Below are 24,419 nucleotides of genomic sequence, written 5' to 3'. Positions count from 1 at the left end.
TTCAGGCTAGTTTCCATTTAAATGTCTGCAAAGGCAGCCTCCTGCTGTTGCTTATTTTGTGGCTGGTGGCTGGTCTCTTTCTCCCTGCTTCTTCAGGATGGAGCATTTCAGCAACTAGACACCAGAAAGCCACTTTCTGGCTTTCCTCTGCTGATTATATTTGTGCTTCCATTTGGGAAGAATGCCTCTTACCTTGCAGCCTAATAATAGCAGCTGGCTAAGCCTGGACGAGTGGTTTTAGGTGGCACTGGGAGGAAAGCCTGATGAGGAGAAGCAGAGAGAGGGAGAACTCAGACTGTGGTCACCAGCCTGATACAACCCCTTCTTCTAGGAGGGCCAGGAACCTTGGAGGGCTGGGTCACTCCTTGTAGGTGCCCCCCAACAAGATGTTCCTGTAAGGTCTCTGAATGACCCAAGAGCAGAGGTTTAGGATATGAGGAGATTAGATGATGACCAGGAGTGACAAAGTTCTCCGATGTCTGCTCTGCTAATGGTTTGGGCTGTGCTTCTGCACTGGGGGATTGAGCAGACCCTGGCCAGAGGAGGAAAGTCATGGGAGCACTGCACAGGTAAGAAGGGCTGGGGTGTCAGTATTGGGGTGGTTGGCTACACTTCATCCTCTGAGCTTCAGCTCCTCAAATGAACTTGCCTTCTAAATATGCAATCATGATTATATTTCAGAGCTCAAATACATGGGCTCCCAAGTCCTTACCCCCCCCCCCTGAAATAAACCATGATGTGTGGAATTAAAAGATGGGAGGGACAGCAAAGATATCATGTAGGGTTGAAGTAGATTTTTTTTAGGTTCCATTTCAGCTGTGCAGAACCCTTGTGTGGAGGAGCATCTCTTGGCAAGACAAGAACTGTGTTACTGTGTTAGTTAACCTGGAAGTTAGTTTTCTTTCAGTTCTGTCATGTTATCTAGTTGTGAGTGAAAGCAGTGGCGTAGCATGGGGGGTGCAGGGGGGGCTGGCCGCACCAGGCGCAACGTCTGGGGGTTAGGGTTAGGGGGCGCAAATCCACGGGTTAGGGGGCGCAAATTACTTGCCTTGCCCCGGGTGCTGACAACCCACGCTACGCCACTGAGTGAAAGTGAGTTATGTTGATGAGCCTTTTGAGAGCAATGCTTCGAGAAATCTCAGTTGATTAAAGCAAAAGTGCCACGCTGCCCGATCCTGAGCGTGTTTGATCAGAGGTCCTCCTGTGGTTGATGGGGTTTTCTCCCTAGTCTATGCGTTTGGGATGGTAGCCGTAGTAAATTTACTAAAATTTCATTTTATGGAAACTTTCACGGCATTCAGGAAGGAGAAGATTTTGACACCCACCCCCTAAGCTCCCTCTTCCAATTAGCCATGTATTCAAAGACGCATTCTTGGAAGTAGCAAATTCTTGGGGCTGTTAACCGTGATAGGGTTGCCATATTTCAAAAAGTAAAAACACCCCGAAAGTTGTTGACTTTTTTAAAGGAAAAGTTTTTGAGCTGTTTTTTTAGACAAATTCCAACATTGTCAAGCTTTTTTTTTTCCTTTTTTTCTTTTTTTCTTTTTTACAAATTGGCTTCAGTTTCATCCCTTTGATCCCTACAGTTATGGGAACCACAGCTGTGGAGACATATATGCTGGGTCTGCTGAAATAACTTTTAGAAGCACATTTTTCATACAGAAAACCTGTGCACAATTGTTGCCCCTAATGAAGGCACTTGCTGAAATGTTTAGTCGCATTAATAAACTCTCCTGGCACCTGTCTGAAGCTCACCTTATTCTGCATTTCTGGGCAGATTTGGTGCTGTTATTATTATTTTTTAAATCCCTTCCACTTTTCTTTCTTTTTCTGTTTCAGTCTCACATATTAACATATTTTTGTGTGGTAAGTGCGGCTCCACATGTTACAACACTGCTGCATTGAGGACACATCTGTCTAGCTATTGACGTGCAACCCACATCACAAATGACCATGCAAGGGACATATGCCAACAAGCTGTGGCATTTGGTGCTTCCCAAGTATGGGCACAGAGCAAAATAAACCCCACGTGTGCAACCATTGCACATTACTATCTTCATCTGAGATTTACATTCATTCCTAAAATGCATTTCTTCTGCATAGGAATTTTGTTCTACATCTAACAAAACAGCTCTAGCTTTGAGACTCGGTTCAAATGTTCATGCTGTGCTGGAGCTACTGATCCTTGTTAAAAGCACCAGAGAAATTGTTTCTCTCTTTGCAAGTGTCTACATGAATATAGAAAATGAATGAGTTTGCCATCTTGAGCTGATGACTAGTTATATGCATTGCCTTCGTTTGCTTCTACTAAACAGTTATTTTGTGGTGGGTGGAGAGAATCTACCCCAGTTAACTCACTAGGTTTTCAGGATTTGTCAATGTAATTTTAACTTTGCATAGAAATTAAACCATTTATATTTTGATTTGTTGTTAACAGCGTTTAATATACTACTTGTTTGCAAATAGAACTTCTAAGCACTTTACTAATGGCAGGGATGATGCAAATCATAAACCTGACAGAAAGAATAAAGCAAGTATAAACACAAAATGCTAAATTCCCCTTGGAATCACAAGAATTAAATCTAAAATATTCATATAACATGATAGTTTATGTGCCCATGGGCTTATCTGTAAGTGTAATTACATCTAGGCATGCCTGGTCAACATTTTTTTGATGCCTTCTCTTGGCAAGCGGGAATATTGTAACAGGCAGCGGTGTGCTTTCTGGATTGTCCCAAGACACATTGCAGTGAACGAGCTCAACAGGGTGGTCTGGAAATGTCCATTTGCAAGTCCAAATCTATTCTGACATGTTTTATTTTTTGCACACCGTTTGAATTTTGGTGAGTTCAGCATTTCCCTGCACATATCTGAGGGTGTCCAGTGTTTGGAACTGGCCCGTAAGATACGTAACTAACAAGGAACCAATTGAATACACTTTTTAAAATATATCTGCACATATTTTCTCCCCTCACCAATACAAAATCAAAGCAGTTTCAGTCATTAGTAATCTGTCTTGCTTTGAACCCGAGAATAAAAACTCAATTCCAGTAAGAAGGAGGACTAGTGTCAATATCAGCAGGGTCATTTCAAGGAAAAAATCCTCCCGAGTACAGAACATTTCTGAATTACCCCTCCATGGAAAAAGGAGAGCAAAATGTTCGAACAGACTGCATAAGTTCTTCAAAGCTCTTTATAGTTACATATTGCTAAGTGCTTTTAGTCTTTGAAACTAAGGGATGAGTGATGGGTGATTATTTCTATTCCACTTGTGGTTCTTTTCCATTCATATCAGCAGTGGGAAACATGTGGCCCTCCAGATGTTGTTGGAGTCCCTACTCCTAGTCTAGCAACATCTGGAGGGTTCCTCACCCAACTGACCAAGCATGGCGAATCTCTCTCTCTCTCTCTCTCTCTCTCTCTCTGTGTGTGTGTGTGTTGTGTGTGTGTGTGTGTGTAAGAGAGAGGGGGGGAAGTGTAAACTGAGTATATGTTACTTAAACTATTCTTCCATATGTGTCTGAAATAAGCAAGATTCTTCGATTCCTGAGGTTAGTAATCTAGGACAATGAACTGATTTCTGGACAGCACAGCAATACACAATTTTATGCTTGTGTATTGTACCTCTCTGGGTGCTTTCAGAAAGGGATTGAATGTGGTGGTGGTGGTGTTGCAAATGGGTCGTTGAGAACAGCTTTGGTTTTCCTCACCAAGGGTAAATTTGGGGGAGGGGAATACAGACTAGTGCTTTGATTTCGATGTTTTGTGGATGCTTCAAAAACCTTGTGCGTGCGAGGAGCACACCGATCCCAGAACCTGGCTTGCTCCTGGTGTCTCTCCACATAGTTGGGTTCTTCTTCTGGGGCTGCTGAGCAATCTCTAGGAATGCAAGTTTGATTTCAGCCCATTTCCTAGGTTTTCTTTATTTTAAATTACTGAAACAATTGCACAGTTATACTCTCCTGGAAGTGACATTGCTTTCCCACTGTTAAAAAAACCATATTGCCTTATGTCAACTGTTGGAAGTTATTTAAAATGTAGTCAAGGGAAATAACGGGGGAATCCCCATTCCATGGTAAATTTTACCTTTTGAACCCCGGATGAGATTTCTTTTGCCAGGTTCAGGAGATTTTTTTTGTCTGCGTTTATTTTTACGGTGCGCTGAAGCAGGGAAATCCCCTCTGAATCCTGAGCCTTAATGTTCGGTATTGTAATACTGTATTGCAAGACATTATTTTCCATATGTTATTCTTTCAGATGAAGGATTTGTGTATTGCATGGGGTATTTCAAATATCTAGAATTGCCGTAAGATCAGGATCTTCTATGGTTCTGTTACATAATCTAGACACAAGACAACAACAGCCCCCTCTTAGACTACTTATATTGAATTTATCGGTGGCAGAAAATGTTGTATTTGTCAGGCAGTGGAAACAGCTTTCTGCACCACCTGATAAATATTAACTCATTAAAATAACAGGGACCATGGAGATGGATAAATTAATGGATTGTATCTGAAGAAGAAACAATATTCAGTCTTAAGTTTTTTACTTGAAAAATGAGGAAAAGGCACAGAAACTATATCATGCTAGGCGGAGATTTCTTTTGTCTGTGAGTTTTTAAATCTGTTTCAACCTTAGTCTTTACCAAGGAAAAATAATTGTAACCCTTTGATGGTGGGTCTGGTGCACATTTCAGTACAAACTGAACATATTAGGTGTACCAACACCTTGACTGAGCAGTGGCTCAAGGCAACCAACTAGTACATATATTATTTATTATTATTTATTAAATTTGTGAAGGAATTCCAGTGCAATCTAACTGCACAACCTTTGATTCTTTTCTTAGGATCTATTTACACAGTAGTTGTTAACCAGTCTGGTGCTACAGCACACAACTGGGAGCGTGGGAAATGCCAGCGGCACAGGAAAGCACATCTCTCATGAGCTGCGCCAGTTCTCAAAGTGGAAAGTTTGCTTCGAGATTTTGCAGGAGCAGTGTGGGCTGTAAAGCAAATTCCATTTGCCCACATGAATGCATCAAATCTTCAGCGTGAAGATGGATCCAGAAGCATGAAAGAATGGACAAGTGGGGGGACGTTCCCAAGAACTCGGCCCTAGAGAAATATAAAAAGCAAGACAACAATTTGCATAGGAGTGTATAAAAGCAATGGAAATACAGGGTTGTAGTCAACTAAGCCCTACTCTGATCCACTGAAATAAATGAACCTACGTTAGTTATGTCCATTAACCTGAATGGGTCTACTCCGAGTAGGAATAGTATTGGACGTTGCGCACATACAACACTGTACTATTTCAGTTGTTCCATCTGCATAAGCATTGCAACTTGCCCAATGAAACACTCCCTAGTCCCCCCTGTGCTGCTCTTTTGGTTCTCTCAACCCCCTTGAGCCAATTTTTGGGGGGTGAAGGGGATGGGGGAAAGCCCTGCTGCACAAGAAACAATTAGTATCAATTGCATATGCATTTCAGCTGTAGACTAAAACATCTAAGGCAGTATTTGACTAAATAGTTCCCCTAGCGTGAGGAGTTTTCAGTTCACAGTGAAAATTCCCTGTGCAACTGCTAAATGTGTTCTAGTGGTGCCCCCAACCCTCCAGAACAAATTATGGGGTGCGAGCAGGGAGAAGAGAGGGTGGGGAGTTCCATTCTGCAGCTAAAATTCCTTGAGCTTGGACAGTGCTTTTCTTCTAGAAAAAAGGGTGCCAGTACTGCGTACTCTTGAGTGTCCCCAGGAAAAAACCCTGCACTTGGGGAACTCTTTAGTAACAAGGCACCCAGAAGGCTGATCTAGAAAGCCCTCAAACGCAGCCTTTGTTTTGAGACAGGAATTCTTAAATTGAGACATGATGGGCATGCAGAGGCCCTGGTCCACACCCCTTTCTAGAGTTCACCCACATAGGCCTCTGAGTTTCAATTTAAAATAATTAACTGGAACATATTCAACAGGAGATCTCAGCCAACTAGCCTTAAGTCTGAGAGCTGTGCTGAATTCCTGCTACAGGAATGGAGAATGCCCTCCATCTCTTAGGGCCTGGCACACATCTGCCATCCGACGAACAACCAGACTGATGGATAACTGGCAAATTTGGAGGCATTGCATGTACTGACAATACCAAAGGCTGATTCTCTCCAGTGTGGTTCAGAGACCTGAGGAACCACGCCCAGTACACCTGGCAGGTGCTTCCATCACAATCTTTTAGAGCTGCCAGATCAAACCCACTGAACTGATGGTTGCACGTGGCCGATATTAAGATGTCATGTAGTTTTTAGAACACTTGTATATTATGCAACCTGATGCTTTTTTGAGTGTTTTCACACAGAAGATATGAGGGGCATATTCCTCACTCCCAACCCCAGTTGTATAACTTCAAGTGAACATGTTAATATGAATGTTTGCTGTGGAGATTTTGCAGGAATAGCATTACGCTTGCAAGTTCAAACACCTTATACAAATGAAAAACTGACGTTTAAATCATATGCAGCATAAATATCTCAAGGAGGCTGCTGGGCTTGTGAGGTTCTGAGGGACTTTGTGCATCCAGAGTGCTATGCCAGTTTGGTTATTTTAGAAGCCGCGCTGCAGTCAGGCTGCTTTCCCTCCCTGCTCTCTGCTTTCGTCTCTTTCGGGCCCAGAGTGGAGCTCCATCTCTTTGCCAGCCAAGGGAGATTTAGGCTCCTGTGTAACTTAAGAGCTTTTGAAAAAGCTGCCCCAGGCATTCCCTTGATCTCTCGGATGATGTGGCCCTCCTCGAGTCTCTGTTAAAAGTGAAAGAAGGATCTAGTCAGAGTCTTCGCAACATAATTTGCCTCACTTCTCTCAAGTATCCGCAGCTGCTGTTCTGTAATCATTAATAAGATTCTGCATAATCCCTCGCTGCACTTTAATCATTAAGAGCGTCTGTATAATGTGGGAGGTGAACTGAAAATAACTGCTTTGGCTTTCATTTTACGTCAGTTTGAGACCGGGGTGCTCCACCATCTCTGAGGAATCTGTCTGCAAGCCACAGACAGCTGAGCTGCTCAAAGTGCCTGTGGTAACCTACCACAGTCAGTCTTCCCATTGAGAAAAGAAACGCGGAGCAGCTTTGTCTACTTGAGGAGGAGCATCACACCTAGGGATCTAGGAGAAGGGATCTGATTTTTTAAAATGGGTAGTTCATTTACATCAGGGGGTGTCAACATTTCTGGACTCACATGGGCCAGCGGTGGAGTGTGCTTTAATGGCGCCCAGGACGGGCGCACACATGTGCCGGCAGAGCTGCATAAAAGGAGCCTACTGCATGCCAGCCTAGCCCTTGCTGGAGCAACACCAGCCCTGAGCCTCTTTGCAAGGCTGGAATGATCCCAGCCTCATGAAGCGGCACAAAGCTGGCTTGGGGAGGGCAGTGTGAGTAGCACCCCCACCCAAGAAATGTGCCCCCCCATGCCCCTGCCATGGGCACATTTACAAACTAGAGAAACTGTTGTGGGCATCTGGCATGCAGCACACTCCCCCTCCCCCACATGCACACAGGGTTCCGGCAGACACCCCTTTTTTCACATCCATGATCCTTTGTGCTTATGACGCTATTGGGTGCTCAAACATGATCCCACTTTCAACACGGTTTGCATCTGCAAAAGTTTGGGGGCAGTCGCACTGCTTCATTTCCAATCAGTGCATATCCCATAACTTCCTGCTTCCTCTTTATTTTTGTCCCAGTCTTGTTGCTCCGTACCAGGGGTCAGCAAGGTTTATCTTGCCTGGGCTGGATTGGTCCCATGGAGATCCCTCCATGGGCCGGATCGCGTGCGCATGAGTGTGCACTCCCGCAATTTCCGGTGTCTGCGGATGTGCAGACGCAATTTCCAGCACCGCAGAAGTGAGTCCCTGTGCCGCACTGGTTTAGCGCAGCGCATGAGTGGGCAACTCAGTTCGAGGGTGGCTCATGGGCCAGTCAAACAACCTCCGCAAGCCACTTCTGGCCCCTGGGCCTTAGGTTGCTGACCCCTGCTCTGTAGCCTCCCTGGGCAGCAGTCATGTGGTAGCATTGAGGAAACGTCACACAACAAATGAAGGCAGAATAAATCCGCCACTAATATAGCACCTGTGTGGAGGGGCACTCACTTGTCCCTCTCCTGTAACCCCAGTCATTAGGCTTGGGAGAGACAAAAGGAAATAAGAAGCCAAACCTATTTTAGATGTTATATATGCATGCGTGGAGGTGCAGAAGTTTGTTGTATATGTCCTACCTCCATGCATCCATCTGAAGATACATCAAAACATGTAGGGTCTTTCAGATCTCAAAACTAATATATATAGATGTGCACATGCCTCTCACCATTCTTGCATTCATAAAACATCTGCAAGGGGGTAAACTTGAGGGGCAGGGAAAAGCCCAGTAGCTTTGATGTGACTAACGGCATGCTGACTGATACAGGAAATGAAAACAAAATTAATGACAGCATCCAACCAAATCTGGTGAATCAGTTGCAGGCACAGGATAATTTACTTTGCCAATCTTTAGTTGGGATAGATGAATGCAATTTTTTTGAGTTGCACAACTCTTCAAGGTAGCTTATTCAAGCTAGATCAAGGGAAAAGCTGGCTGCCTGTGTGCTGTGGCTGCCCAACTGGATTTATTGGCTCTTAATCCCAAACGAGGAAGGTTAGAACCGCAACTCAAGGCTGTCTACATTTACCATACTTTTAAAGCACATGACTCCCCCCAAATAATTCAAGGAACTGTGTTGGTTAACAACAGGCGCTGGAAATGGTACCTCTGTGAGGGGTAAACTGCAGTTCCCAGAATTTTTGGAGGGGAGTCGTGTGTGTATGGAGCCTTCCTTACTTCCAACTATTAATGACAGAAGTACAAAATAGCTATCACTTCCATACAATTATCAGGCAATATTCTTGCAGTGGCTCAAGACCACCATTTCCTTTTGCTCCTTAGGCAAAGAACAGCAGTTAATTTAAAATGAGGGTTTCTTTTTTTTTTCCTTTTTAAGGAAAGAAATTATATAGGTGCTGCATAAGCATGTGGAGCCTCCAGGTAAGGTTTAATCCCTTCCTATTTGCCCCCCCCCCCAGCACAATATTTGGGAAGACATCAAACGGTGGGTGTTTTCCCTGCTGCTAAATGGACCTAATTTGGTGTTGCTGGTGTTTGTTTGAAACACCGCAGACAATCTTCACGCGGCTCAGCTGGTCCTGCAAGGCTGGTGTCTGTGCTTACCAGATGTTTTCTGTCATAGAGGCTTATCCTCTTTCCCTCAGTCCATGTGATTCCCTAGGGCCACACATGTGTCTTGCTTTCTTCTGTGAATAATTTGAGTTATTTGGAAACTGCCTATCTTTTTGTGGAGACGTATGTAGATTTGAGTGAGTTTGTTGCGTAACAAAGATAGCTAGGCTTGAGGCCAAATCCCTGGAACCTCATATCTAGTAATGCTGCGGTTGTCGGATTCTGGGCTGCTGAAATCACCTGTTTGTTGAGCATTCATCCTGATTCGATTGCACAAAACTCACATGGAGGTTAGACGATGTCTGGTCTTTATTAAACGGCTCAGGACTACAATGCCTCAAGGACTTGCCTCTCCCCATATAAATTCATCCTGGCTGTGTTCATCATCTGAGGCCCTTCTTTGTGTGCCTCTCCAGTGGCTCTCAGTTTGTGAAATTCTCTCCCCAGTGAGGTTCACCTGGCACCTTCATTATATAGTCCATACCTTGTGTTACGTTTGCTTCACGTTGTGGCTTTGCAGGTTACAAACGTGGCAAACCTGGAAGTGTTTGCTTCTGGGTTCGCCGCGTGCGCATGCGCAGAAGCGGCACTCTACTTATGGACTTTTCGGGATGCAAACGGCACCCCAGAACAGATCGCGATCGTAAGAAGAGGTACCACTGTTTATGTATTTAGGTGACAGGTGAAAATGTTCCTCTTCAACCAGATCTTTGAATCATAGAATCATAGAGTCATAGAGTTGGAAGAGACCACAAGGGCCATCGAGTCCAACCCCCTGCCAAGCAGGAAACACCATCAGAGCACTCCTGACATATGGTTGTCAAGCCTCTGCTTAAAGACCTCCAAAGAAGGAGACTCCACCACACTCCTTGGCAGCAAATTCCACTGTCAAACAGCTCTTACTGTCAGGAAGTTCTTCCTAATGTTTAGGTGGAATCTTCTTTCTTGTAGTTTGGATCCATTGCTCCGTGTCCGCTTCTCCGGAGCAGCAGAAAACAACCTTCCTCCCTCCTCTATGTGACATCCTTTTATATATTTGAACATGGCTATCATATCACCCCTTTGGCTGATTTATATTTTACCACCTTTTAAATGTGTTTGTGGGAGGGTGGAGCTGTTGTTTTATTATTTTGGTTTTAACTACTTATTTGTGTTTTCATCTTGCATTTCTGTCTTGTGGACTGCCCTGAGATGGAATAAGTGTTTAGTTTCAAAAAATACAAGACGCCTGCTTAGAATAAGGGATATCTGGCAACCATAGGACTTGATGGTCCCCTTTCAATTCTATGTCAGCGTCCTTATCTCTGTTTGGTTAAAAGAACCCAGAGGGATTTAAAAAAAAAATCTTCTGCATGCAGCCAGCTAATCAGTTCTTCCCATTATTTTGATTAATCTGGAAGCCGTTTTCCTGGCATAGGAGCAGCCTTTGCAGCCCTTTGCTGTGTTTCCCCAGTTTTAGTAATGCGTTTTGGTGCTGTCTCTGGTTTAGATCTGCGTCCTTTGGATATTCTCTCCGAAGTGGTTCCTGTGAATGGGGTGAAGAGTGGGATACGGATGATCCAGATCCAAGGAGCACGTGGCTTCCAGTTCTCTGCAATGCGCCCTCGCTTTCTCAGTTTTCCAGCATCACGGATTTTCATATACTGTGACATCTTCCCAGAGGAATTCTCCATTGTGGTCACCCTAAAAGCTTTCCCCATGCAGTCCAAGGTAAGCAATGTGGTAGGCCTTTTTTTTTTTACACTAGAGCAGAATCACGTATCCAGAATCACGTATCCACCGATAAAATCGTGGTTGGTGAATTCAGTTTTCTAAACCTGAGTTTAATTAATACTGTAATCAATTTGGCAAACTTCGCAATATCACGTGATTCCATATAAACTGGAACTGGAACAGTTGTTGGCAAATTTACTTGGATGTAAATGCACTCGGATGCCTGATAGAATCACTATGCATAATTTATGCTGTAGGTGATGAAATAAAACTGTCACAGGTGACAAGAGATAATTCTTAATTGGTCATGGTGTACTTTATGAATTATATCCTTAAAAAAAGAACTTGGAAAAACATCCTGGGGTTTGCTTTTTTCTGGATTGTGATAGCACAGGAAACAAAATGAAACTGGAGCTTGATTCTATCTTTATTTGGAAGTTAGGCTGTGTACACTGCATCCAGTGCGTTCCCACCACAGGTTTGGGAATTGGTATACACACAATGTTTGCCTCTATCCTGTCATTTCTTATGAAATACAGTGGTACCTTGGTTCTCAAACTCAATCCGTTCTGGAAGTCCGTTCAGCTTCCAAAACGTTCGAAAACCAAGGCGCGGCTTCCGATTGGCTGATTGGCCCCGGAAACAATGCCGACAGCTGAAATGGATGTTCGGCTTCCGAAAAAGGTTCACAAACCAGAACACTTACTTCCGGGTTTGTGGCATTCGGGAGCCAATTTGTTTGTCAACTAAGCCGTTCTGGAACCAAGGTTCCACTATACTGTGTTTTGAAGTGTTCCCTGCCATACCAGTTTCAATCTGAAGTTAGCAAAAGAACCCCCTAGATGAGTTTTAAGGTGGTGTACACAGGGAACTGGGAATTGTAGTTCTCTGAGGTAAATAGGGTCGTCCTAATAACACTCAGCACTCTTAACAAACCACACTTCCCAGGATTCTTTGGAAGGAAGCCATGACAGTTAAAAGTGGTGTGATACTGCTTTAAATGTATTGTGAAGCTGGGGCCAGAGTGCTCAAAAAATTAAATTAGTGATTCATATGCTGGTAGAAGAAAATAATGTATTTCAGGCTGACAAGCTTAACTGTGTTTTCAAAAAAATGAGTTTTGGAGGACATTTATTCTATGAACCTTATTGTTCCTCCGATGCTTGGGATTAAAGGTTTTCTTTTCTTTTTTACAAAATATTTTGACAAGTCAGGTTGATAAATGGGAGGAGCCAGGGGAAGCTTTCCGACTAACAGCCTTTAACTGTCCTTTCAGAGAAACGAGTACATCTTTACGGTTTTGGAGGAAAACAGTGACACTCTGCTGCTTGGACTCCGATATTCGAGGAATAAAATTCACTTCATCTTCTGGAGCAGAGAGCTTTCCAATGGCTGGCAGACACGGGTCACCTTCCGGGACGTATTTTTGGCAGACAATCAGTGGCACACACTGGTACTGGCAGTAACTAAAGGCTCCTTCTCTCTCACTGTGGACTGCAGCATCCCCACAGATGTGTACGTGAAGCACGTACAATTCAGGGGTAATTTTGCCACCACCACCATCCCTGGGTTGGGGCTGCATGGAAAATGGCACTGCCCAGAACTGGGAAGTCTGAAGGCTTTGTGCAAAACGTGGGAGCTCTTTTCATCAGGTCTTGGCCAAAATCTGCCTCTGGTGTTCTACAGGCACACATGCACCTCCGTCCACCTTCCAGAAAAGCAAGAGAGAAGCATGATCACAGGAGGGAGCGGCCTATGCAGTGGCATAGCGTGGGGGGTGCAGGGGGGGGCCGGCCGCACTGGGCGCAACATCTGGGGGGTGCGCGCTCGCACTCGCAGCTCTCTGCCCCTACCTGGCTCACTCACTCTCTCACTGCAGTGCTGGCTGTGCGAATCCGATCCGAGCCGCCGGGTCGCCGCCCACTGTGGAGGGGAGGGTGCCAGGCGTGCGGTGTGGTGCGGAGAGAGAGCGAGGGACTATCTGGGGGAGGGACAGTGCAGCGGGGGGGGGCGCAAATTACTTGCCTTGCCCCGGGTTAGGGGGCGCAAATTACTTGCCTTGCCCCGGGTGCTGACAACCCACGCTATGCCACTGGGCCTATGGGAGGGTGTGTGTGAATGTAAGAAAAGCCTGCTGGATCAGGCCAATGGCCCATCTAGTCCAGCATCCTGCAGAGAACCCCAGGGGCTAAAGGGCTACATTTGGGGCCCCCACCCGCTGCCTAATGGTGCTCTGTACTCCAGTCTGGCCTCCAGACTATGAAAGTGGGATTGTAGATAGGGTGGGTAACCAACTAGGTCAACAAGATGCAATGTCATGTGAGCAATTAGCCTGTCATAGCCGCCCGGAAGGATTGAAGGCACAAATGGATTGTAGAAACAGCAGATTAACTGTGACCCTATTTTGCACAACGTTATAAACAAAAATATAGTACAGGCGACTCCCCATTTACATGCTCTCAATAGGTGCACATCTCTGCCTACACACAGGCTTTTCCAATGGTCTTTCAAATACAGTGGTACCTCGGGTTACATACGCTTCAGGTTACAGACTCCGCTAACCCAGAAATAGTACCTCAGGTTAAGAACTTTGCTTCAGGATGAAAACAGAAATCGTGCTCTGGCGGCGCGGCGGCAGCAGGAGGCCCCATTAGCTAAAGTGGTGCTTCAAGTTAAGAACAGTTTCAGGTTAAGAACGGACCTCCAGAACGAATTAAGTACTTAACCTGAGGTACCACTGTATATGCAATTTCACTTAAGGTGCCTTGGAACGAAACCCCTGTGTGAATTGGGAGTTGCTTGTAAAAGGTTTACTCCCTGACTCCCAGAGGAAGAAGAAGAGAAGAAGAGTTTGGATTTGATATCCCGCCTTTCACTCCCTTTAAGGAGTCTCAAAGCGGCTAACATTCTCCTTTCCCTTCCTCCCCCACAACAAACACTCTGTGAGGTGAGTGAGGCTGAGAGATTTCAAAGAAGTGTGACTAGCCCAAGGTCACCCAGCAGCTGCATGTGGAGGAGCGGAGACGCGAACCCGGTTCTCCAGATTACGAGACTACCGCTCTTAACCACTACACCACACCGGCTCACATAACCGTCTGAGCCAGACACCATGTATTGTCCAAGATTGATAAGCTAAGAACAAATCTTTGTGTCCCATCATGGCTTCTTTGAAGTGAAACAAACCACAACCCCTGACTTGGACATAATGCCAAGCTGGGGAACCATGGTTTGCTGCTCCTATTCAAACTAGGAAAGGTGGTGAAGCAGAAACTTCCTGTGTCTTCATGGTAAACCTTACTGCAAGGGTAGAGGGCATTTTCCAGCCTGCATTCCCTTCTAGGCAACATTTGGGGAGTGTGTGTGACACATTCCAGGGGTGGGCGGAGCCTAGAGTAAAAGTGGGCGGAGCAATGAATGTGCATTTTATAGTAATGTACACAAACACCTCTCTAGCCTTCATCCAGGGAAGCAAGAGGCAACAGCAGAGAGTTCAAAGACATTCCAGCCAGGCAAAAGAACTCAAGGAGATTGTGAAGTAGGGCCATTAGAAGGTGTGGCTGGGAAGGATTCTGGCCTGGGGAGAGTCTCAGGGGCCAGAGAGAAAGGCTTGAGGGGCCACAATAGGCCCATGGACTTCAGGTTCCCCAGCCCTTAATGTGTGAATGCACACATCAAGAGCCCAGATGAAAGGTGTAAGTCTATTTACCTCTGCTGTTACCAGTGATGATGACTTAACTATCTGGATACATATGTGCTTTCCTTTTTATTCACCTTAGGATTACAGATGCTGTTTTCCCCACATCTTTGACTGTGACAGGATCCCGATTTTATGTAGGGAGCAGAAGGAGAAGAAAAGGTTTCTTCACTGTGAGTACACTATTTGTGTTGAAGAGATTATCATAGCCATTCAGCATGCAATGGGCTGACTCTGCCATACATGGGGATGGAGATGTGCATTATCAATGCATGCCCGTTTAATATCACTTTAACTTTCATTGGTGCCCCCAAACGATTTTGAGAATTATAGCTTGGCAAGATACTGAGAATTCCTTGTTTGTGATTCCTGGCTCCCCCCTTGTGGAAATACATTCCCTGGATTCTCTGAGGAAACTGACCTTTCTTTTTTAAAAATAATATTTATTAAATGTTTAATAGTTACAAAAAGAAAAAGAATAAAAAAGAAAAGAAGAAACAATAAAAAATTTAACAAACAATACATCAAAAATAAAAAGAAAAAACAACGCCACAGAACAATAACAAAAACTAAAACATTTAAAAACACATCCAAATTTCATTTCTTTATCTTTCATATGCTTGTTTCCTCGACTTCCTCGCACCTCCCTTTTTTGTATTCTAGTTCAAATTAGCTGTTTCAACAAATCCTTTCCCTCTTTCTCAATTTTTGTTCTATTATTTACCCTAACACAGTTTAACTTTAAATTTTCCACTTTAATGCATTAACAATTAATTTTTGTATAATTCTTAATAACACTTCTGCTAAAACCATGTAACTTCATTCCAATATTCTTCTAACATTCATTAATTTTGCAATATTTCTGTAAATATACTTTAAATTTTTTCCAATCTTCTTCCATCTTCTCTTCTCCCTGGTCTCGGATTCTGCCAGTCATTTCTGCCATTTCCACATAGACCATCAGCTTCATCTGCCATTCTTCCCGGGTGGGTAGCTCTTGTGTCTTCTAATACTTTGCGATGAGTATTCTTGCTGCTGTTGTGGCGTACATAAAAAAAAGTTCTATCCTTCTTTAGCACCAATTGGTCGACCATGCCCAGGAGAAAGGCCTCTGGTTTCTTCAGGAAGGTATATTTAAATACCTTTTTCATTTCATTATATATCATTTCCCAGAAATGCTCTAGACTATTTGTAAGTAAGAAGGCAGACAGGTGGGGTGGCTGAAGGCAGACTGAGGTTGGTGGGTCAGTGCCCCATTTGCCCTAGAGGGTCAGCCTTCACTGCTTTTCAAGCCAGCACAGGTACCCTGAGGCAGGGGACGTGACAATTTTATGTAGGCTGTGAGGTGAGATATTGATAAAAAGTGGTCTGCGTTAAGAGTTTCTGTGACATTCATCAGCCATGTTCTGTGCAGGCCTCATAAAACTCTGGAGTATGCAAAGCTCTGCATAAAGATCAAACCAACTTCAGAACAGACCCTGAGGGAATCACACTGATGGAAACCGTGGTACTAATCTGCTAGGAATGCTTTGGCTTTCCCTCTCTCTTGTAGCATTTCCAGATAAACAGCAGATGCAAACACGGAACAGCTTCTGTTCATTTCTGGGTTGCTGGCGATAATTTTTAGCCATTTTCTCAGATAGATCAGCAGGCTTTCATGAGCAGACATTGCAACAGATACATAATACCGTGTGTGGCTGGGACAGGGAGACACGATTGAGTGAGAGATAAAATTCTATTTTCCCTTCCTTTAAAACTAACTTGTGAAAAGAAGCCGACCGGAGCAGAGAAGCATCTGGTTCAAGATAACTCAGCCTTTGGGGAGGAGGATCTGAGTGTTCCATGCCCACAAATTATGGACAAGATAAAAGCTGATAATAAGCCTACAAAGCCAAAGCCAATCTGATAGCCAGAGATTTCCATAGCAAAAATCACAGAGAGAAAGACACAGAAACTTCTAAGGCAAGAAAGATGAGTCAAGAGTAGGGATGGGGCAGAAATTGGATTCAGTTACCATTTCAAGGCAAACTTGCAGAAATTTCCCGAAACAAAATGTGAAAATTCACCTTTGAAATTCACACTTCACCAGTTTGTGCATTACAGTTCTCTAGCCAAGTAATGTGCACAAAATGCTTATACTAAGTTAAAGTGTGCATATAAATACATGTATTGGTGAGAAGGTTATATGAAAGTGCATTATATTACAGAAATTGCTTTGAAAAAAATGTGTATACGAGGAAAAATTGCATAAAACAATGTGCCTATTAGGAGAAATGTGCAGTAAAATGTTACCGAATTTTCATTAGGACTTTTTAAAAAAATTCAAATGTGTGCTATATGTGGAGAACTGAAAACTGGAAAAACAAGAAATGGAGAGAAGCCAGAACCAACACTTTCATTCATCTCTGGTCCATGTGATATCTGAAGAGAACACAGATATACCGAAACAATGAGAAACCCGGTGGAACACTAATAATCCAGCCATCTGTGGGGATTTCCCCCCCCCCCAAAAAAATGTCTATGCCACTTGCAGTTTAACAAAACTTCCAGGGTGGCTCATAATAGTCGTTAAAACAATTTCAGATAGCTATAGATATCACTTAACAAGGATGGAACTGTAAAAAACCTAAAGAGAGTAATAAAAACTAGCAGCAACCAATAAAATTTATTGGATTAAAACCAGCTGCCATGTTGGAAAGGCTGACTAAATAAAAATATCTGGTGTGGGAAGGACATCTAATTCAGTACTAGGCAAGGCTCTCTGGGGAGAACATACGATGTGTGGGCTGCCAGAAGGACCAGGGAAGGGGGTGGGACCCCTTTCTTCTGTCATCACTAATCTCATTTCAGAAGGCAGAGGGATTTTTAAGTAGGGATTTTTAAGTAGGGATGGGAGAGAAAATTGATTCAGCTTGCATTTAAATGTAGACTTACCTAATTCACACTTCTCCAGATTTTGCAGCGCAGTTCTCCAGCCAAGTAATGTGAACAAAATGCACATACTAGGGTAAATTGTGCATATAAATTCATATGAATCATAGAATCATAGAGTTGGAAGAGACCACAAGGGCCATCAAGTCCAACCCCCTGCCAAGCAGGAAACACCATCAGAGCACTCCTGACATATGGTTGTCAAGCCTCTGCTTAAAGACCCCCAAAGAAGGAGACTCCACCACACTCCTTGGCAGCAAATTCCAGTGTCGAACAGCTCTTACTGTCAGGAAGTTCTTCCTAATGTTTAGGTGGAATCTTCTTTCTTGTAGTTTGGATCCATAGCATACAAAGTAGCTTTGTATGAAAGTAGCATACAAAAATGCATAGGTGAAAATGCTTTGCAAAAATGTGTATATTAGGCAAAACTGCATACAAAATGTGTATTTAGGAGATATTTGGACTAAAATCCTGCTATGTTTTCAGGACGACTTTAGAAAGTAATAATCACAAGCTGATGTAGAAATATGGAGAACTGAACTTAAAATTGGACAGATGAGATAATGAAATTGATGTATTTGGCCAGCCCTAATTTTAAGCAGGGGCCTCCAATTATCACCTTAGCAATCACACAGGTTCATATAAAAGAAAACCACTCTCCAGATATCTGGGCCCCAGACTATTTAGGGGTTTAAAAGGGAAGCATCACCACTTTGAATTGTGCCTGAAAATGGCCTAGCAGCCAAATTAGTTTAAAAACTGGAGAGATACCTAGAGGGGTGGTGAACTATCCCTGAAAGTTTTCAAGCAGGGACTGTTGGGAATGTTCTGGTTTTCCTGCATTAAGGAGGGTTTTTTGGCTATGAGATGTGTTCCAGTTGGTTGGTTCAAGTTACAAAACCTACAGTATGGACACAGTATATCGAAACAAGGCTCAGAGCACTGTGAATCCACACACACAAATGTAACAAATCATGGTGAGTGTGCCTTCTCTAGGAATTTACAGCTCTGTGGTCCTTAACCCCTTCATTTACTAACTAGCATAGATACTAACATTGTTAGGTTTGACTGCCAAAACTCCCACACTTTAGCATCCCCGAAAACGTGATTTGTTTCTGAGTACATCTTTGTGACAAAACCACCTATCCCTTTCTTAATGTTTTGCGATGGTTAAAGGTCAACAATCGTTCATTTTTTTAAAAAAAAATAATGTTTTCTTGAAATGCTTTCCATTGTAGTAAAAAGAGTCTTTGCAAGATCAGGTAGAACAAACAGGAAATGAAGAAGACATTAGCTGAAGTGATTTATGCTGATCTTCATCTCGCGCTTACAAATGATTTATTAAATTCAGATTATGACAAAACAGCCTGAAGCGTACATCTCAAACTTAAAGAGAGTGAAAAGCCAAACTATTTGCACCGAGGGTGTGGGTGTGTGCTCAGGATGGGTGGCTGAAAGAGGTGTATTGGGGGAGTGCTAGAACTAGCTCTAAGGGGATAATTGGAAGATGGGGGGTCTGGCAAATTGTTTCTGAGATGCTGAGAGTAAATTTAGAGAGAGAAACTAGTGCAGGAAAGCCATAAAAAGGATCCAGTTACTGTCCCAAAAGACTTATAGATGAATGAGAGGCAATAGGGGAAGCAGTATATTATACTCCATGGACTGGTTGAATAGTCATTCCCTTAAGTGAAGCCTATTGGAAGTGAAGGAAAATACTCTCCACACTCTTACAACTACTGCACATGCGTGCTTTTTCCCTAATCTCCCTCCTCGGACAAGCAGCCAGCCCAGCAGGTTTTTGTTACATACCTATGTTAAATAATGTATAGCTAGATCCTTAGTTCAAGAAAATATGGAATACTAAGTTTTCTTAGATTACAGGGTGTGGGTTTTCCTCCACCAGTAGAAGTTTATTTCCACATTAGCTTCAGTAACAGTTTAATCCGTCTCAAAGTGGCAGGGTAACCATTGCAGAAGTGTTTTATAACAAACCAATGTTAACATGGGGTAGTATACTGTTGTTTGAAAGGCATATGCTCCTTAATATCCGGCATTCCATGAAGACCTAGTATGTTTGTGCATGAAATGTTGCTTTGATCTGCATCTACACTGTGGTGTATAATTCAGCCATACACTTTCAACAGGGTCAACATAACATGAAAGTGTCATACTTTCTCTCGTGTTCCCTATCACCCTCAATGTTAATGTGGATAGTAAAAGGACAGATTAGTCAAAGAATTATTGCTCATATACCATACTTGTTCACCCATCATGTACACATTGGTGAGAAGCTGCTCTTGTGAATAAAGAATAGAGGCCAGCAGCACAGAACTTATTTTGAGCAGAGACTCTTTGGAACCTCTGAGCTCAGCCCTGGAATCAATGTTCAACGGCAGATTCAATAGCCCACATAGAGCAATATGAAGAGGGTGCCCCTGAGCACCTGAAAGGTAGTTTTCCCCTGTCACTGATGAGTCACAGTTGCTCCCCACACATATGAAAATTGGGGCCCATGATTTTTCAAATGGGCTTAAGCCCCGTCATCAACTGAACAAAGAAAGAAAATCAATGTTGTAAACATACCAACCACGGTCTTCCAACAACCCTGATTGATTTCATTCCCTAGTCTGTCTTCCTCTCTTTTCAGGGCTTGCTAAGGCAGCTGGTCCTGTTGCCAGGATCTGATGCTACCTCAAGGATGTGCACTGGCATGAACTTTAATCTAGCAGTGCTCTCCATCCCTAAAATTCTGCAGGATCTCCCCGTGAAACCAGCGGGCAATGGGCTGCTGAAATACCCTTACGGTCAGTAAAACAAACAAAATAGGTTTTGAGGTGCTTCCAACAACTTGCATTAGGAAACTATAGAGGAGAACAAGCTGGTAACCCTTCCAAGTGCAGAGAGAGAGCCTGGAGTTAGAGCAGATCTGGGCTGATTGACTTGCAGCAGTAGAAGGGTATGTTTGAATTTTGTCATATAATACTATTCTGTTTCATTTCCCCCTTCGATAAAATAGTGAGATTGATTCCTTGTAGTTAATGAACCTTTCTTCCTTGCGGACCTTTTCACTGATATACATAATATATTGCTTAAGCTACCCAGAAAACTTCGTATCTTAGGACAAATGCCATTAATAAACAAAAACATTGTACAGTGTTTCTGTTATCAAATGCAAAACAATATTTCTTGCCTATACTTTGATGACAGCAACATATGTCTGCTTTGCCGTTTACTAGTGGAAAGGTGTCACCACAGAGAAGGCCCCGCTCCTTATCCCTACCTGCCTGACTTCAGAGGCTGGCAAGACTCAGAGCAGAGCCTCTCCTGCAAATCTTACCATCCAGTAGTGTGTTTATATGGGAGAAGAAATTGTATACATTGTAGAAGATTATGATTCCCATCTGCCTCAGCCACCATGGCCAGTGGTCAAGGTTGCCGAAGAGATATAATTGAGTGTTATCAGCCCACTGGTGACATTTAATTCTGAATCCTCAGATGAACTTTCCAAGTGGTTTTATGTAAAGATCTTAAAGAGCTACGAGGGACAAAATGGGACTGTGGGATTTCATAGGAAAATTCCCAAGGGGAATTTTCAACAACAGTTCCACAGTGCAAGCTCCTAATTAAGCCAACTGTCATTGCTTAGTTTATGGCGTAATAAAACATCATACCCAGAGTGCTTCTGGATGAACTGTTCCTTTGCAGAAGATTTGGTTGTTATCACACACCACCATGGCTTGTTTATTGCGAACAAAACCACAATCTGAAGTGATGGTTTGTTGTTTTGCTTATGAATCTTGGTTTGTTTTAACTATAGCTTGGTGTTATGTGTGAACCCAGCAGCCTGCCTTTACCATGACTTATTTGGTGACTTCATCTGCTAGACCAGTGGTTCCCAACCTTTTTTTGGCCATGCCCCACCTAAGCATCTCTAAAATCCTGACGCCACCCCACCCCCCATAACATATAATTTTTATTATTCAAAAAGTGAACTATTCACATGGAGGAAGCCTAAAAGGCCATTCACTGTTTATAACTCATTCTCGAATTGCCCCCCCCCCCCCAAATCAAAGACCATACTTGTCCAGTGGCAAATGAACACAGAGAAAAACATGTTTGTAGCCAAGCATTATCTCTCATAATCCAGTGCAGTTGCATATTGATATCTATAATTGCATTTCTCGTGGTGCCAGAGCAAGTATTTATTTGCTGCTAATTTGCTTGTGTTTTTTTTTTTAACTGTTATCATTCAGAAGCAGACATGAAGGTGACTTTGGGGTCTCGCCCTCCCTGTACCAAAAGTGAAAGTGGTCAGTTCTGGTTTAATGCTGCTCAGAAAGGGCTATTTATATGCAGCGGGGATAAATGGATTTCCTTGCTAGAAGGTAAGCCTTTCTGGGTACGGATTGATTGGTTGTATTTCTGTTCCGCTTTCCATTCAAATGAATCTCAAATCGGCTTACAAACAATAAACAACAAATTGGTTGGCCTCCGTCTGTCTTGGGAGACAATGCAGGAGTGTCTCTTTGGGGGTAAAGTCAAACCTTTGGGGAATTACAGCACCTGCTGTGGCAGTAGAGACCAAAATGGGAGAGACATGTTTTGTTGCAGCTGGGGCAGATGAGGGTGTTTGGTTGTGCTGGTGCAGGTAAAGCATGGCATTTCTTCTTTCTGCGCTCCTCCAAGCAGTCATTCCTCTTCTGGTCCCTTCTGTGGTTGCACAACCTGACTGCCTGTCTCCAGGTGCTGTGGTCATCTGTGAGGGATTCTTTCACGGCGGAGTTAATGTTGCCAGCCTTCATGTCATGTTTTCAGACATCTTTGTAATGCAGGGTTGGTCTGCCAGCAGAACTGGTGCCTGAAGCCAGCCCCTTGGGGAGCCTGCCATCTTCTATTGTGTGTATATGACAAGGCAGTATAGACGTCAATGAGACAGAAGTGCAAACATGCCGAGAGGGGCTCAGGCACCATGTTTAAACTGGCTTATAGGCATCTGAGCAGAGAAGCTAGATCTAAATGTGAAAGGTAAGTTTGAATAGGATCAGGGGTAGGGAAACCAGAAGGAATGAGAGGGAAATTCAGGGCAGATAGAAGGCCCAAGGAAGAGGGTCACAGAAGCGGAGGGGAGGAGAAGATAAATCATTTCAGGAATGCTAATTCTGCTGGATCATTCTGCCTACAGAATCCCCTTATTAATGCCATTTGATTTCATAGTTGAAGAAAGACTGGACTATCTGGAAGAATACCAGAGTTTAGCTACAAATTCTGAAACCATGGGCATAGAGGTCTTTGTCATCCCTGACGTGGGACTCTTTGCAGCTACTGCTAATCGGTACACTCCTCCAGGGTCAGCCATCTACAAATGGACGGATGAGAAATTTGTGGCATACCAAAATATCCCCACTTACCAAGCCCAGTCCTGGAAATTCTTTACTATCGGAAAAAAGGTAAATTGTAAGTTAATTTTCAGTATTACGGGATACTCCACTATTCCCATCAGCTTTTCTCTCTGGCCTTTTTCTCACACCTCCCTTACCAGTTCCTTAACTGGCAATTAACCCCCATCTGACAGTCAACTCCCAAGTGAATTGGAACCTTAAGCCAATAAGAATCTACTGTCATCCAGACCGATCGGATTAAATTTAGCTGATCCAGGCCCCATCTAATACATTTGTAAGGTGATAACTCTCTCTCTCTCTCTCTCTCTCTCTCTCTCCTCTGTCATAACCTGTCCCCAAGAACTACTACTATGTAGGCTTACAACACCATGACAAATCAAGGCACTTTGATAAAGGTCACAACACATTTCCCCCTTCAAACACAAATAAATATACAGATATAGATTGAAATGGATATAGATATAATTCCTCCACACCTCCATACTGGTATTCTTATTTATCTAGAACAGGGATGGGGGAAACTCCTTACCATTTGGCCAGCAAGGGTAGGAATTCCTTTGATTGAGAAAGGTGTATTCCTATCCACCCATCAATTTCAACTCCCCCTTGTGCTTTTCCTTCAGAACTCTGCAGTTTGAAGCATGGAGGGGGCTGTGTTTGAAAGTGCACTCCTACCCGCCCATCAGCTGATAAATGGTCAGCATGTGCCTTGATCAAGGCTTTCAAATGCCCCCCCCCCCCCGTGCTTCTTCAAACCTTCACGATACTCAAAGGGAAACATCACATGACATCAGTATGTGATGTCATGTGATGGGCTGCCCACCTGTCAACTTTGGCCTGCCAGGGTGGGGAAGAGATCCAGCCCTCTGGCCAGAAAAAGTTCCCCACATTTGCTCTAGAAGAAGAGATTTGGAGATTTGGAGCAGGCTGTGCTAGAAGACTTTAGCAGACCAAGAATCTCATACCAGAGATGTTTGGTGGCAAAGTGCAAGAGCTTTTCAAAGCTGGCTTTCATTGCACTGCTGTGTCTTGCTCTATTGCTATTTATGAAATATGGCTTCTGTAGCGGTTTCACTATTTTATTGTAGGAAATTCTGAGAGCATTTCATGGAGTGTGCCCAATAAATATTCCAAATAAAGTATGTGTGGTCTGGGGTGGGGTGGGGGGAAGGATAGCATATTTTCGCATTTTGAGAGTTTTTCCTCTCTGGAAAAGAACCTGTTGTGCTTACAGGCCTTCAAAGTAGGCCCCCTCTGATACAATGCACCATTGACAACGTTTGTAGAACTTCTGGAAAAGTCCTCTTTTCGTACTGCTTTCAGTTCCACCGTCACAGCAGCTTGGATGAGTGAAATGTTGGAAAATCTGTGCCCTTTCAGTGCAGATTTCAGTTTTGGAAAAAGAAAGACATCCGATGGGGCCAGACTGGGAAAATA

General features: G+C 43.5%; 1 protein-coding gene and 1 long non-coding RNA gene across 3 annotated transcripts in view; one reads left to right on the top strand and one right to left on the bottom strand.

The window, feature by feature from the left end:
• Positions 1–3: 3 nt before the first annotated feature.
• The window catches only part of TSPEAR (thrombospondin type laminin G domain and EAR repeats), a 35,564-nt gene continuing 11,148 nt past the window's right edge, over positions 4–24,419 (top strand). The window contains exons 1-8 of one of the 2 annotated variants that reach the window (XM_083443276.1): positions 5–569; positions 9,010–9,053; positions 10,735–10,955; positions 12,235–12,473; positions 14,735–14,825; positions 20,231–20,387; positions 21,837–21,968; positions 22,798–23,030. In XM_083443276.1, the coding sequence (XP_083299402.1) occupies positions 10,800–10,955; positions 12,235–12,473; positions 14,735–14,825; positions 20,231–20,387; positions 21,837–21,968; positions 22,798–23,030 (1,008 nt within the window). In that variant the 5' untranslated portion in view covers positions 5–569; positions 9,010–9,053; positions 10,735–10,799. Of the gene's footprint in view, positions 570–9,009; positions 9,054–10,734; positions 10,956–12,234; positions 12,474–14,734; positions 14,826–20,230; positions 20,388–21,836; positions 21,969–22,797; positions 23,031–24,419 lie in introns of both variants that reach the window. The other variant, XM_083443275.1, reaches the window with a different exon arrangement.
• Positions 6,285–23,663, bottom strand: LOC310678913. The gene is made up of 2 exons (XR_014512028.1): positions 23,512–23,663; positions 6,285–6,777 (listed from the first exon to the last, which is right to left on the bottom strand). It is a non-coding gene; the product is annotated as an uncharacterized lncRNA (long non-coding RNA).

The sequence above is a fragment of the Podarcis tiliguerta genome (genome assembly GCF_965153285.1).
Source record: "Podarcis tiliguerta genome assembly, chromosome: 5".
Taxonomy (NCBI): domain Eukaryota; kingdom Metazoa; phylum Chordata; class Lepidosauria; order Squamata; family Lacertidae; genus Podarcis; species Podarcis tiliguerta.
The sequence above is the reverse complement of the archived record's forward strand: the minus strand, read 5'-3'. Positions and strand labels throughout refer to the sequence as shown.